General features: G+C 47.5%; 1 protein-coding gene across 2 annotated transcripts in view; it reads right to left on the minus strand.

The window, feature by feature from the left end:
* Positions 1-2,627: 2,627 nt before the first annotated feature.
* The window catches only part of Hrh1 (histamine receptor H1), an 87,338-nt gene continuing 73,452 nt past the window's right edge, over positions 2,628-16,513 (minus strand). For both annotated transcript variants that reach the window (XM_055628663.1, XM_055628664.1), the window contains exon 2: positions 2,628-5,540. In XM_055628663.1, coding sequence (XP_055484638.1) covers positions 4,039-5,505 — 1,467 coding nt within the window. In that variant the 5' untranslated portion in view covers positions 5,506-5,540 and the 3' untranslated portion in view covers positions 2,628-4,038. The remainder of the gene's footprint in view (positions 5,541-16,513) is intronic.

The following is a 16,513-nucleotide window of genomic DNA, read 5'->3' on the forward strand; positions in this document are numbered from 1 at the left end:
GAGAGCGAGGCCCCTCTTATGGCCTCTCACAGAACCCTGAAAGGGCTGTTGGGGACCTGCTGCTCCAGAGCCACCTCTCAGCCTTTTCCAGCAGCGAAGAGGGAGCTGCCTAAGCCCAAGGGCTTCTGGGCGGGGTTTTGCCCTAGCATCTTGCTGGGCCCAGCATCCTGAAACTCCCTAGGCCGCCCTGGATTCTCTTCAGCTGAGGTCTGCCCTACTGGTCCGGGACCCCGCAAAGTCCAGATGCAAGGCGCGAGGCCCCACGCTTAGCTAGAATGCTGCCTTCCTGCCAGTGACTCCAGTGGACCCCATGACGATCCGATTCTGTGGCAACCTAGGTAGCAGGACTCTGAGTTGTCATGGCAATGTTTGGGATGCTTTCTTTGTGTTCTTTAATTGCCCTTTGAGGAGCGCTGCTTTTCTTGTGGCTGGTGAAAGTGGTCTCCCGGTCATCCTGGAAAGCCAGGGCTGTCCTAGACCTCCATCTCTATTGCACGCTGCTCTGGAACTTCCAGGGAGGCACTTGCCTCTTCCTCCCCGGGTCCAAGAGCCAAGGCCTGTGCCACCTGCATGGACGAAATGCCAGCAATCCTGCTCTTTTGAGTGTCTTCTCACTCCAAGCATGGCGCTTCCACCATTGGTCTAAATACTTTTCTGTGCCGTGTTTGCCATACTTCCCGAGCTCTGCAGGTCCCCTCTCTTGAATACATGGCTGAAAGCCACAATGAACATGAAAGGGGAAGTGCTTTGTACCTGACCAATTATCTCCTTAGGTCACTAGATCCATCAACAGTGTGCCTGACACAGGAGGAGTGTGCATGCTCTGCAGAGAGGCACTAGAAGTTTACGGTGGATGCAAGTGACGTGCCACTGTTCCCCTGAGGGAGGGATGATTTAGCTATGGACAGTGTCACTAAGCTGAGCACCCCACTATGTTTGCCACCCTCTGGAATCTCAGCAGTTGAGGGTTTGTGTGAGGCCTGGCTCTTGAGAGTAAGCCTTCATATAGGTAGACAGAGAGAGCGTCAGAGCATCTTAAGCTACAGAAGTCATTGCCAGAAAACCACAGCAGAAGACAGAGGGATAGAAAGAGCAACACACACACACAGAAACTAACACACAAATACAGAGAGAGAGAGAGAGAGAGAGAGAGAGAGAGAGAAAGGTATCGAGAAAGCAAAGCAAACCTCAGGCTACTTGCCTTTTCTATGTGCGTGCAGATTTCTTTGAACCTGTTCCCACAGAGGCAGGGGTATGTCTACGATTTTGAGCTCAGCCAGGTCTAGAAAGTTCATGCCAGTCAACGTGGAGTTGCATGGTCAGAGCAAATCCAGAAAGCATAGGAAACCCACCTCTACATGTGTTTTTATGCTTTGAAGATCATGAGCTTCACTGAGAAGCAAAGGGAAGGGAGAAACTCAGTGTTAAGTGACGCAGAGATGACTCAGGGTGAGATAGCTGTGCATACAAGCATGCATAGCAGGGGTCAGACCTCAGCATCTGAATTGAAGGCTGGGCATGCAGACATGCTTGCCTGTAAGCCAGCACTGTGTGAGGACCAGGGGGACTTTCTGATACCCAGCACCAAAAGGTGGGTCTCCAAGGGCTCAGGCAGGGAGTCACAGAGCAAGATACCCAATGTAGAGTTCTGCCACACACAGATCCAAGAGCAGAAGCCACTGACAAACTTTCTCACTCTCATTGAGTTGATTAGACTTAGAGAAGTGAGGTGCCCAAGAGGCAAACACTGAAATAAGCCTCGCTGATTGATAAAGGGTCTTGGATCCAGAATAGCAGCAATACATCTTCCAATCATGAACTGAGAACCAATCCAGACTCAAGGAGGAGGTTTCAGGCTTGACATACAGTTGGGGAACCTACTGGAATTGGAAAACACCCTGAACTACCCTTAGGTCAAGATTTCAGGGCATAAGCTTTCTCCATGTGTTTCACGCTGGTGGCCCATATCTGTGCCCAGGTATCATCCCATCTCAGAGAACCAAAGGAGTAGACTGTGGGCTGTGTGTGTGTGCATTTGTGTGTGTGCATGTGTGTGTGTGTGTGTGTGTGTGAAAGAGAGAGAGAGAGTGAGAGAGAGAGAGAGAGAGAGAGAGAGACTTATAAATGCTTGTAATTCGCCATGTTGGAGGTGGGAACTGAACTGGGTCCTCTGTACGATTGGACAGTGCTCTTAAGCACCACGCCATTACTCCAGCCCCAATACTTTATTTTTAATGTACGTGTGAAATTTCCCATGTAGAAGACATCACGTAAGTTTTGGAAAGCCTGAGCATCATCACAGGGCACCTTGTTCCTGAGCTGACAACTTGTATTCATGGATCCCTTGTCTTCGCTCTTTGCATAGCCCTAAGATCTCCCAAAGCCTAATTATGAAGTGGGTCCCCTGATGCAAAGTTAGGTAAGATGCTACTTAGAACCATCACTAGAGGCAACAGCTGAGGTCTGGTCATGGCTGTCCTGTTCCCCTCACGTTGTAGAAAATAAAAGTCATTTTAAAGGACGTTTATAAATTTGAGCAGACATCCCTTGTCAGACTTTTGTTTCCAGTTGTTCTAAGCCTGTGAGATTTAGAAAAGTAGACACAAACAGCCATGTAACAGTATCCTCCCAAATGTCATGTTTTAGGTAAGCAAAAATATCTCATTTGGACAGATCATGCAAACAGGAACACAGACACAAAAGACCAGCTTTTACAGGGGTTCCTACTTCCAACACACATTCCAACATTATATTTTAAAATATAAATCTCAACCAGACTGTGGCATAAATAAAACTGGATGCTTCCATGACTTTAAAAGGCATCTGTGACTAGAAATCACACTTAGCATGTATGATTAGAAATCACACCTTCTCACAGATAGAAAAGTACATTTGTCCCTTCTGAGAATCACCCTTTGTGCACACAGATGTGCTCCATGCCAGCTTCTTGGGTCATTGTCACCTCTCTTGGAGAACACTGTGAGTATGGATTTCTCACTGTGAGAACTGACAGGATTATTATTTCTTCTTCTTCTTCTTCTTCTTCTTCTTCTTCTTCTTCTTCTTCTTCGTTTTTGGAGAAAATCAGTGACAGGGTTCTCATTCTCAGTTTCTGACATGAATGTCAAATGATCTCACGAACCTTGTTTTCCTGGCTGTTACTCAGCTTGTCTGTCTGCAAAGGAAACCTACGTGTGTTTTCTGTCATGTCAAAGGCCTTGAGTGAGAGCCCCCTGGTGGAGCCTTTAAGAAACAACGTTCTCTTGCCTTTCTTTTGCTTAAGATGCAATGCATACAGATATTCAGAAATCAAAATTTTAAAACTTAAAAGATACAACTATTCAAAAACTACTTTCTCCTCCTCTTGACTTTCGAGTGGAGTTTTTGTCATTGTGTTGTAGTTTTGTTGTTGTTGTCATATTAAGAGCCAAAAGGAACTAGGAGTTGAAAATGATGGACTCACAAGCTGCCTAATTTCCTAGCAACTCTAAGACACAGGTAAGGCAGGCTCCACGGTGGGGCAGACAGCTCTGGGCAAGGCTATAAGAGAGGCTGGGCTCAGAAGGGCTGTGTTCTGAGAAGCAGGACAGTGGCCATGCCTGTCCAGATAACCCTTGTAAGGAGACAGCATCTGTGTGCATGTCTCTGTAGTCACACAGCTTTTTTTTTTTTCTTTTCTTTCGGAAAGTCTCAGAGTCCAGACTAACCCCACAGAAGGACTCTAGCAACACGTCCACACTTGAGTCAGAGAGATTGACTTCCAAAAATCATCTGACATTTCCATGGTCCCTGAGGGCCAGGCATGCTCTGCCCAGGTTGCTTTCAAATACTCCAAATTCTACTACCCCAAGTACAATCTTTCTGCCACCTGCTTTCTTTCTGACAGTGCCTGGGAATGCCTCCATACTGCTCAGCCCAAGACCTTAGATTCCACGCCCCATTGCCCAGGGGTATAGTGGCAGCCATGCTTCCTTCCTCTGGTTTCCTCTTCGACATCAGACATATCCACCCACTCTGTGGCATTCTTTTGGTGTGCCCTTAAGAGCGAATGTGCAGGATTTTTTTGAACGTCTTCTTGAAGTTCTCGTTACACAGGGGGTAGATGAGGGGGTTCAATGTAGAGTTGATGTAGCCCAGCCAAATGGTGAACATGTGCACGGGTTCACTGCAGCAGCTCTTGCAGAAGGCAATGACCATGAAGAAGATGAAATAGGGGATCCAGCATAGGATGAAGGCGGCCATGATAAAACCCAACTGCTTGGCTGCCTTCCGCTCTCGGTTCAAGTGCAACCCAGACACATACTGTCTAGAATGTGAGCGGAGCCTCTTCCAGGTGATCTTGATGTAATCCAGGCCACTGTTAGACTCACTTCTCAGTTTGCCTCTGCCCAGCCCTGGCTCTATGCTGTTGTCTGAGTCTGTGGTCCGGGAGAAGGACTGTCTGTCTACTAAGGTCTGGTCCTCTGATGTCTCACTGATCCGCCGACAAGTGCTCAGGATCTGCTCATCCATTTTGGGCTGTCTCAGAGCCTGGTCATTGGCCTCTGAGCCCCTGGTGCCTCCATCAGCCGCAGTCTGTGTCTGCATAACGTCAAGATGGAAACAGTGGCGTGGGGCAACTTCCCTATCCCCCTCTTGGCTGAAGGCAGTTGGAGAGTTCATCTTGGGGTCTTCAGATGTTGGCTTCTGATCCAATCCTCCAATAGGGTCTTTTGATGGTCTTTTCAGAACACCCCAGGGAGACTCTTTCCCAGGTTTCTTGGCACCCTCCTTGGCATCCTCTGACTTCAGCTTGATTTCAGAGAAGGAAGGGAGGGACCCGTTGGTAAACTGGCGGTGCTGACAGTGTTGCCGCACAGCCTTGTAGATCTTCATGTAGAACCATAGCATGAGCAAAGTGGGGAGGTAGAAGTTGATGATGGCAGTCATGATCTTGAACCAAGTGACATTGTAGAAGTCTGTCTCACACTTGTCTTCCTGAAGACTTGGAGCTGGGGACATGAAGTGATGCCAGCCAAGAATGGGTATAACCCACAGGAAGGAGAGAAACCAGGCTCCCAGGATGGTAGCTGATGCCCGGGTCTTGGTTCGATACCTCAGGTACCGGAGGGGTTGCTGGACAGAGCGGTAGCGATCTATACACAGGATGAAGACACTGAAGATGGATGCCGTGCTAGCCACGTAATCCATGGAGAGCCAAAAGAGGCAGAGGGGGCGGCCCAGGGACCACTTGGTCATGATGAGATACAGGATGTTCATGGGCATGACAACCGCCCCTACAATCAGGTCTGCAACCGACAAGCTGACAATGTACAGGTTGCCCACTGTGTGCAGCTTGCGTTCACTGTGCACAGCATACAGCACCAGCAGGTTGAGGCCCACTGTGATCAGGGAGATGCTACTTAGAACCACCACCAGGGGCAGCAGCTGAGGGCTGGCCATGGCGGTCCTGTTCCCCTCACACATCTTGTCTTCGAAGGCAGAGGATGTGTTGGGAAGGCTCATTGGCACAAGGGCAGCCTCCAGAGATGGCTCCCTCCCTGGGAGAAAAGACACAAGATCAAGGTCAAAGATCAGGGTGGTCAGAGGTCATCTATGAGCATCATGCTGGTCAGACTGGGAGTGGAAGCTGCTGGAGTCAGTGGATACCCACCCTATCATCAGGACCCATGTGGTCACTCATGCATTCCTTCTGCCCTCACATTCCGTCAGGGACTGGCTGTTGGATTCCTGGCATTGTTTTGAATATCAGAGAAACCACAGTGGACACCCTGATTTTGTGGGGAGTTTAACCAGAACAGGCCGAGCAGTACCTTGCACAAGTCTTATCTGGAACTTGTCCTGACTGACCTGAGCTTTGCCTTATCATCTATGTCCTCTTTGCTGATTGTAGCCAGAAAGAGGTGGCAGGGCCTCGCAAAGCATTCTCCCTCTGTGACAAAGATGCGGAGCTATGGAAATCACCTGTATGCAGGGTGTGATGGTAGTTTGGAGCGGTGGGAGGAATGTCAAGAAAACTTCAGAGGCTCCAAGTTAGGATTCTGTTGTTACTCAGCTGCCAAAGCAACTATGCAGTCTTGCTAGTTATAGTAGCAAAATGTTTTCTTTGCTTAAGCCACTGCCCAGGGAGAATTGTTGTGGGAAGGGAGAGCTGTTGGGAGGGGGCTTTGGGGGTGGAGCTGTCGGGAGGATAATTGTTGGGGGGATAGCTGTTGAAGAGAGCTGTTGGGGGGAGCTTTTGGGGGCTATTGGGGTGGAGCTGTTGGGAAGGTTGTTGCTTGTGGGAGCAGCTGTTGGGAAGCACTTGAAAAGAAACTCCTGTGCTTAGCTCACACAGCAGCCTGAGGAATGCCTGCAGTTCCATGGAAGTGGAAATGCCTTTGGGAACTCTGAGGCAGCTGTGAGCCCAGAAAAGGATTACTACACATGGAACACAGCAAACAGCACTGGCCTGAGAAAGGCTGCTGCAATTCCAAGAAAGGAGAGAGAACCTTAAGGACAGGCTTGAGAGATGCTGGGGACTTCTCAAGAAAAAGAGATGCCTCAGGGACCCGTGCTTTCTAGGCCTGGAGCCTATGATCACACAGGAAGGGCTGCAGAGAGGCCATGAGATTTCCTGCATTCCATGCCCCACACATGGCCAGCTACTTTAAAATGAAGGGAAACAAAATACCAGCACTAATTACGTGCTAAAACAAAGTACTAATGAAATGAAGGAAAACAAAAGAAAAAATGTTTTCCAGTACTGGGGATCAAACTTAGAGCTTCATGTTCCTCAGACAATTGCTCTGCTACCAAGCTGGACAGCCTTAAATAAAAATGTCCAAGTGACCAGGAATTTAGTGTCAGGAGATGCAGAGCATACCAGCATCTAGGGACCCTTCTGAGTGCAGGCCTCTGGGCAGCTGAGGGGTTACAGGATCACAGTGGCTGGGAAGTATCTGTGCTCTATCCAACCTGAAGACAGGATCTAGCCAAAAAACAAAACTAAACTAAATAAGCCAGTGTGCTCTGCTCTCCTTTTGGATCAGCAGTTTGAAGAGCAGATCCATAACAGTTTCTAAAAGAGGGCCAGACTCTTGTGGCAAGAGGGGGGAGACATGCCAACACGGGCCCCCATCTGGCTTCACAGCCCACACAGACTACAGAGAAGCTGGAGGACATGACCCCATCCAGCCTTACATGTCACAAGAGACTGAAGGGGGGGCAGAGACAGGGACTCTCATCTGGCCTCACATCTCACTGAAGAGAACATGGAGAACACGAATTTCCATCTGACTCCTCAGATCACAGGGGACTGAAGAGAAAGTGAGAGACATGCAAAGATAGGCACATGGAGCCTAGTGGCCCACAGGGGACTGCAGAGTTGTTAGGGAGGGGAATGGCTTCCTTCAGCCTTATACACCTCCCTAAGTCCCGAAGAGACTGAGTAGCCCAGGGTGTTGACAACACACCCTTCTATCAAAGGCAAAAAAGATGCCTCCCACTTTCCCTTCCTCCCTTTCTCTATGCTAGGATGCCAACATCCTTCTGAATTAAAGCGGTGGATACAGACCAAAGCCATCAGCAGGAGCAAACTCTTTAACTAGTGATTACAAATAGTAAAATCCAATCAAATTCAAGTACCATGAAACAAGCCCAAGGTCAATGTTCCCTCTATATTCTGGACTGCAGATAGTAAGTAGCCAAGCCCTGTGCATCTCTCATACATCAGTTATATTAATCTGAGCAGCCCAAGCTTAGAGAGGCCAAGCAACTTACTGAAAGGCACACAGCTAGAAACTGTTTGCTGAGACTGTAGTATAGGTCTGCTTCCTTTGTGTCTCTCACCTGATTACGGCTGACGCTCAAGGGACATGTCACTCTGTGGTGGGGGCTGCCCTGTGCCTGCTCTGTACAAAATCCCCAGCTCCTGTGCATGGGACACCGGTAGCAGACAGCTCCCAGTGTGACAACCACGTATCTGATGTCAGATATTCCCTGGGCGACAGAAGAAAATGTGCCCTGAGCGACAGCACATTCGTCTAGCCTAGAACGCAACAGGCATCTCATAATAAGGGAACTAGGCTGTGTTGTGGGTATAAGAGGGTGTGTGTGTGTGTGTGTGTGTGTGTGTACACACGAAGATACTCTCAGAGGCAAGAAGAAAGCACAGGATCCCATGGAACTGGCATCATACATTGTGGTAGCCTGGCGGACATGGGTGCTGGGATCCTCTGTAAGAACAGTTCAAGCTCTTTGGCACTGAAGCGTGTTTTTGGTCTTTGTTGTATTACTTGTTTGTTTGTTTGTTTGTTTGTTTGTTCGTTTGAGACAGGGGTTCATGTAACCCAGACTAGCCTCCAACTCAAACTCCCTATATAGCTTAGGATGACCCTGAACTTCTCTTATGTCCACCCCCTGAGTGCTGGGATGATGGAGATGTGCCACCATGCCCAGTTTTACGGAAGTCCAGGGGACAGAAACCAGGGCTTCCTGAATGCTAGGCGACTTCCTGAGTGTTGCCAACTGAGCCACATCCCCAATCCCAAGATGGGTCCTTGTCAAGTCAGATCTTACCTAGCAGAGGCAGGAGTTACCTTGAGAAAGCTAAGCCCCCCCTTTATGGAAAGCACACAAGAGCTGGCTTCCATCTGACCTAACTTAAAAGCCATCCATCTTTCTCAAGGTTAGTGATCTAACTAAAGCCTGTGGATGGCGGCTTCAGATGTAGCATTCAAGGCACCTAGCACTGTGCCTGGCATACAGGAGGTCATCAATTATTGGAACCACCATATTTTCCAACAGCTATAGCTGTCCCAATCTGTCTAAAGGACCCACTTTCTCATTATTGCTTTGGCTTGTATTTGTTTGTTTTTAAAGACAGGGTCTTACTGTGTAGACCCTGCTGGCCTCAAACTCACAGAGATTTACCTGCCTCTGTCCTCCAAGTGTTGTGATTAAAGGCATGTATCAGCACCAACTTGAACTTTAGATACGATTTATCTTTACTGGTGAACATTGTCCCATGACATTTAGACAACTCATCTAGCCTTCCCTGGAAGCCTCAGAATTAGAAATATGTTTCATCGTAATCAGTAACATGAACAAAGATATAGGCCCAAGGTGGGTATCCACACATTTCAAGGACAGGAGTTAAAGGTTATCACTGGCTAATAGATGACCTCAAAAGAAAAATCCAAAGTAAAACAAATAAAGAGATCTCCACTGTGTTGTCCCCAAAAGGACTGTGGCTGTGTGGTTTGCTTGTGTATGAATGCAGTTTCCTGCAAGGCTTCCTAGTCACCAACATGGGAGGAGCCAAGTGGGGCCTCCAGCCCCCTTGAAGGAACTGCTCATCTCAGGGATCAACATAACTCTCCTGAGACCCTCAAATCTGGAAGGACAGGTTGGTACTGAACCCTGAGCCTGACTTTGTGCACTCTCTGGCTTCCTGTTTCACATGCTGTGGCCCTTGCCTTCCACATGTGCTCCAACGCTTCCCCGACCAGAGCTACTACGCTGGGACTGCCTAACCTTATGGCGTTTCAGTCACCTGGATTGTGAGCTGCATCAGTCTTTTTGCTTCATAGTTAGTCTGCGCTGGGCATTTTGTTACAGTAGCAGAAAGTGGGAATTACTACAGAAGAGAATATCAGGTAGTCACTGACACCCAATCTTTAAGCACCCATCACAACACCAGAAAATCTTAGGATAATATTAAATCTTCAAGGTATTGTTTGTACAGGCTGCTGCCAATTCTACTGATCAAAAGGTGCTGAGAGAGGGCCAGCCACTGCTGCACTCACAGCTGCATTTCACAGCTGTGGAAAATATTATCGTCACTATTCCCCAAGGTGTCAAGGATGAGAATTGTCTTAATTTAGTAGTAGGAAAAGTAAGAGCTATCAACCACATTTGGGTTTTTTGTTTGTTTTTGTTTTTCCCTTTTCTTTTTTGAGATAGGGTTTCTCTGTGTAGCTCTGGCTGTCCTGGACTCGCTTTGTGGACTAGGCTGGCCTCGAACTCACAGAGATCTGCCTGCCTCTGCCTCCCTGAGTGCTGGGATTGCAGATGTGCACCACTGCACCCGGGTAACCACATTTGTTTTTGAAAACACAAAAAAAAAATAAAATAAAATAAAATCAATTTCATTTAAAAATACTACAACAATGTTTTTCACAGGATTATTTTTCTCTACAAGGAAGGAGGATTCAGGATTCCATTTGAGCACATTCTGAGCCGCTCCTCATTCCAACCTGCTCTCTTCATCTGCATAAATGACACTTCTAGTTGAGTAAGTAAAAACATTAATTTCTTGGCTCCCATTCCAAGTAAAAAGCACCACGGGCAAGGGCGTGCCAAGGACAGCACAGCCTCATCAAGTCTGAGAGGGCGTAATTTCCACGAAGCCCCAAGCTTGGCAGTGGCACATCCTGTGTGCACAGAGCGGATGCCAGCAGTGGGAGACCATTTGAGCTCTGCTGCAGGGCTCAGCCCCAGAGGAAGAAACAGTTGGCAGGGGACCCTGAGCTTGGGCAGGGGCCCTCGGGGATCTTCTGAGGGTGTGGGTCTACACATTCATGTCTGAGGGTGGAGAAATGGCTTGGTGGTTTAGAGTGTTTAATGGTCTGGAAGAGGACTTTGGTTCAGTTCCCAGCATCCACATGACCACTCAAAACCATCTGCAAGTCCAGCTACAGATCCACCTCTGACAGCCCCAGGCTCACACATGGCGCACACCCATACATGAAGGCAAAACAGCCATGAAATAAATTCATCTTAAAACCAAACATTTCCTAGATATGGTACTAAAGGCTCCAGCCTGGAAGGAGAAATTGGTAAGCCAGACTTAGAGCCCAGCATTGTGTGGGTTGTAATCCAGCCCTCAGGAGGCTGAGGCAAGAGGATCAGCATGAGTTCAAGGTCAGGGTGAGCTACACAGCGAGTGCCAGGGCAGCCTGGAAACATGAGGAGATCTTGTCTCAGACCATCATGTGAAACTTGTGTTTCAAAAGGAAGTAAGGCTGGGGAAAAGAGAGGATATTTTAGTCTATATTTGATCTGTATGTGAACTATCCAGGATACACCCACAATGCACCACACCTGTGACTGTGGCCACGCAGGAGTGTGTGGACAGGCAGTGGAGCTGACCGCTTTGGGTAAACATACCATGCTCACATGAATGAAACAGCCTGAGAAGGCCTTTCTAGGATGTAACATCACCAGGAAGGGACAGGTGAGTGCAATAAGAAGGCATCCCACACAACCGCAAGGAGAAGAGAAATGATCCCACTTAAAAGCTAGGACGGATCTGAACAGACGTTTCACCAAAAAGACAAGAAATGCCTTATAACCACAATAAACATATTTGCAATAATGTGGGTCTCTAGGGGAATGCAAAGCAAAACCACAGTGACACACCGCCTCGTGTCTACTGGGCTGATTAATAATTAAGAAAGAACAATAGCCAGTGCTGGATGTAGACAAGTTAGCCTCCAGGGCTGCAGGGAAGGTATGCAGTGGCACAGGTGCTGTGGGAGGCAGCTCGGGTTCCTCGGACGGCTAAATAATGTCACCTTTAGAGCTGAAGTCATATGCCTAGAAGCTATACACATGCCAGAGAGCCAAGAACGTGTCCACAGAGGGCACACATGCAAACAGAGTTATTACAGTGGCCCAGAGAAAGCCAGGACCAGCAACTACACAACTATGAAAAGGGACACTGTGTGCCAGTCAATGAGAGGGGACAAAGTACTGACAGGCCAAGCTTGGCGGTGCATGGCTTTAATCCCAACACTTGTGTGGCAGATGCAGGCAGATCTGTTTGGGAGTGTGAAGACAGCCTGATCTACACAAGGAGCTCCAGAGACCTTGTCTAAAATCAAAACAAAACAACAGAAATCCACAACAAACTCCGCACGGTGAAACACAAAGGCAATGATTATGCCAAACCAGAAAATCAGAGACAGACAGACAGATACACACAGAGAGAGAAACAGAGACGGATGGATGGATGGATGGATGGATGGATGGATGGATGGATGGATGGAGACAGAAAGTTTGTAATGACTTGGAGTAGTTCCAGAACAGAAGGGATCTTTGGGGAATGATGGAATGTGCCGCAACTGACTCTGCTAATGAGTTGTTGTAAATTTAGTAACTGGATTTTTACTTTTAGATTAATTTTCATTCTACGTGTATGAGTGTATATGAGCAGCGTGTATGAGCCTGATGCCTAGGAAAGTCAGTGAGCATATCAGATATCCTCCAAGTAGATTTGAGGATGGTTGTAAGCTACCATGTGGGTTCTGGGTCCTCTGTTAGACCAGCCAGCACTCTTAACCACTGAGCCATCTCCCCAGCCCCTAATATTTGAATTGTATGACTCACTGTATGAATGACTGAACTTTAGAATATATACATTATACCTCAACAAAGTTGTTGAAGAAAAAAGGTTTTGGTGGTTTTTTTGTTTTTTGTTTTTTTTTTGTTTTTAATTTCTCCAAAGTAAAAGAATTGTAAGTTCAAGGTCAACTTGAACTATACGTAGAATGACCCCACCTCAAAACCAAAAGCAAAGCAGAGAAATGCATTAAAGTGTCAGTGCTCAAGAAAAAGGCTGCAGGGCCAGGTGCAGAGATATGCCCTTATAGTTCCAGCCCCCAGGAAGCAAAGGCTGCCCGGCGTTCCGGATCTCTGCATCTGTTAAAATCGATTTCTCTGTACTTGTGTGGGGAATAGGATGATTCCAAGATTCTTAGGGCCATTCATTTTTTTTCTCTTCTTGAAAATGTTAAATTTGCATTTTATATGAGAGCGCCCGGGGGACTGTGTTTTGGGCTGTGGTGTGTGCCAGTCCTGGGAAGGTCAGAAGAGGATGTCAGATCCCCTGGACTTACAGATGGCTGTGAGCCACCGTGTGAGTGCCGAGAACCAGACCTGGCTCCTCTGGAAGAGCAGATAGCGCCACTCAACTGCTGAGCCACCTCTCCAGCCTCTCTGTGCTACTTAAAATGACAGCAAGACCGTTGATTAGCACAATGATAGCTTCAGCCAGTTGGGAGACGTAACTGTTTCATGGGTAGTGGTTAAAGCATGTGTGGCACATGGGAGGCTCTGAGTTCAAACAAATAAAGCACCTGTACAAACACACACACACACACACAAACACATATACACACATACACACAGACAGAGACATGCACACACACACACACACACATACACACATACTCATACAGAGACATGTACACACACATACAAACAGACACGCACACACCCACATATTCACACACACACACCCCTCATTAATTTCTAGCTTCTTGGTAAGGAGACACAGTGAGCTGTCTTCTGGATTAGTCTAATCTCCCCATGTCATGGTGGCATACGGGTTTAGGACAGTGGTTCTCCACCTTCTTAATGCTGTGACCCTTTAACCCAGTGCGCTCCTCCTGTTGTGGTGGTCCTCTAACCATAGAATTATTTTTGTTGCTATTTCATAACTGTAATTTTGCTACTATTATGAATCATAATGTGAATATCTGATACGTGACCCTGTGAAAGGATTGTTCCGCCCCCAAAAGGGCTCAAGGCCCACAGGTTGAGAACAACCGGATTAGGATATCACAGTTGTTTGATTGTCGGGTCTATCCCCACAGGGACAGAGAGAACGCAGAAAAGGGGGTGCGGAGGGATGCACTGTCCTCAAAAGGAACATATGGAAAGCTCATCTCAGCTCTTTCATTCTTTTCCCCTGGCTTTGGACATCAGTGATGAGAAGGTGTATGGGGCCATCAGGCTGGGAAAGGCCCATTCTCTCAGTCCTCACACGGCGAGGGCCTCCCCTAAATCAAAGAACTGAGGCTTATAGTGCTTGACACCAACACTGAAACACCCAAGGTGGGGAGACAATGGACGTGGGTGTGACTCAGTGATGGAGTATCGGGGGTCCTCGGGCTTTATGAATGCAAAAGTCTAGCAACCATGAGGGTAAGTTTCACCCAAAGGGCCACACCACAGCACACCCGTCTCCCCAGACCTTCTGGTGACCTTCACTCCTGAACTCTCCGTCTTCCTTTTCATTGGAAAAGAGGAAAGGAAATAAACACTTTAAATAAAAATGTCAGGAAATGGAAAATATGAGCATCTGGGCTAAGGTTAGACAGAACCAGTGAATGCAACATCCAACACGGCATGCGAGTGTCATTTCAGGATACGAGGAACGAGCTTTTCTTTTTTTTTTTTTTTTCTCAAATCCCTGAAGATTCAACTTTAAGGACACTTTCAAAAACCAAAGTTACCCAGGATGTCCTCTGCTTCAAAAGGAGAGAGAGAGAGAGTTAGAAAACTGTAGTGAACAAAAGAGAAAAGAGGCGGTCTGAACCTTGTGAGAGCACCTGGAATTGGGCATTATTTCATGTCTGTCTCCCTCAGCCAATTAACCTGGAACCAACAGGCTGTTACCCTGCTCCCGCAGTTGGAATTCTTGGCACCATCAGGTCTGGCTCAGAACCAACAGCATGCAGAAGTGAGAACCAGTGTTGACTGTGGATGCCATCTGTGATCATTCACTCAGTTTTACGTTTATCCATCTGTCCACTCATTCTGCCTTCACCCATTAATTCATTCACAAAGTCTTTACTGAAGGAAATTCATCTTATGAAAAGATAGAGTGACACCTGAAAATTGGACCGAGCTCCCACTGTCCTGCAGTGGGCAGCTCTTACCAGCAGCTCTCACCCCTGCCTTCCCAGAATGCACTTCAGCATTCTGAACCTTCTACTTCCTGGTGATAGGGTGGACCTGTTTTCACTATTCTTTACTAAATGCAACTGGAAACCCTAGACACGCTTACAATGCTCCTGTAGTCCCAGCTACCTGGAGCGCTGAGGCAGGGGGATCACTTGATCCCAGTAGTGTGAGGTCATCTTGTACGACATCATGAGACTCCATTTCAAAAGCAAATGTGCAAATAAACCAATCCCCAGAAATTACTCTACATTTTTATTCTTAACTATGTGTACAGGTTATGTGTGTGTATGTACACCTAAGTGCAGTTGTTCAAGGAGGCCTGAAGGGGGCACTGGATACCTGGAGTAGGATGTGGTTGTGAGCTGTAGGTGCTAGGAATGGAATTTGGGTCCTTTGCAAAAAAAGTTCTCATTCTTAGCTACTGAATCACCTCTCCAGGTCCAAGACACTGTTTTGATTCTGGTTTTGTTTTCAAGACAGGGTCTTACAGTGTTGCCTTGGCTGTTCTAAAACTTGCCATATAGGTCAGGCTATCCATGGACTCACAAAAGACCTGCCTGCCTGCCTCTGCCCCCAGAGTGCCTAGAGTAAACTATGCAACAGTGCTCCCAGGCCAGACATTATTCTTAAGATAAGCACAAGGCTGACAGGTCTTAGAAAGGCCAACTAACCATAAACCTTAGAAGCTCAAGAATGACATGAGGATTAGTTTCCTGCACTCTTGCTTATCTGCACGAATGAAAGCATAAGGTACGGTCAGGAACCGAGATGCAGACAGAATGAGACTCCCCAAGGCAAGTCCACCATGTCTGGTCAAAGGCCCTAGAAAGGGGCAGTCTGGAAAGTGGAAACCTTCCTGTCATGAATGTCTCTACTCTAGCCTAGCCCTGCAGAAGACCCTGAATGACACACATGCTCATTCTTGCCAGCAAAGATACAACCCTGCTTAGCATACACAGACACAACTTAGCCCTTCCAAGTGTTTCTCTGCTGCAGTGGTTTGAATAATAATAGCTCCCAGTGGCTCATATATGTGAATGCTTAGTCATCAAGGACTGGCACTGCTTGGGAGGGCCTGGGAGGTGTGGCCTTATTGGAGGAAGTGTGTCAATGCAGTAGGTTTTAGAGGTTCCAAAAGTCCAAGCCAGGCGTAGAGCCTCCCTCTTTCTTCCAGCTGCCTGTGGATCTGGAAGCAGAATTCTCAGCACTTCTCCAGCACATGTCTGCCAGCATGCCTCGAAGCTGGCGATGCTCCATGCTGTGGACTAGACCTCTGAAACTGTAAGTCAGCCCCAATTAAGCGCTTTCTTTTATAGAAGTTGCCGTGTTCGTGGTGTTTCTTCACAGCAACAGATAAGACACCTACTGACACCACTAGAGAGCAGGACTCCCATCTCCTTTACTCCCACACTTGGGGAGCAGGAGCCCCCAGCCTCTTCTAGGACCAGCAGAAGCTGAGTGGGGTATCTTGATTTCACTCCCACCTGGAGCTAACAGTGCAACATTTCTCCCCTTATTGGCCTCTTCTTCCGCCCTAGTGGGGCCATAAGAGACCAGGTACAACAGCAGCCTGAAATGTGACCCAGGGTCCCCTAACATCGTCTGGAAAAGTGCCTGTATTTCCATCAGAAGTGGAAAGATGGCTAATAAAAACATAAAAGATGTGGGCTGGGGCTTGAGAGATGGTTAAGAGTACTAGCTGCTCTTGAAGAGGACCACCGATTGTTTTCCAGCACCCACACTGAACATATTTCAAATAGCTGTAATTCCAGTCTCAGGG

Source organism: Psammomys obesus, unplaced genomic scaffold (genome assembly GCF_907164565.1).
Source record: "Psammomys obesus unplaced genomic scaffold, mPsaObe1.curated_primary_1811, whole genome shotgun sequence".
NCBI classification, from domain to species: domain Eukaryota; kingdom Metazoa; phylum Chordata; class Mammalia; order Rodentia; family Muridae; genus Psammomys; species Psammomys obesus.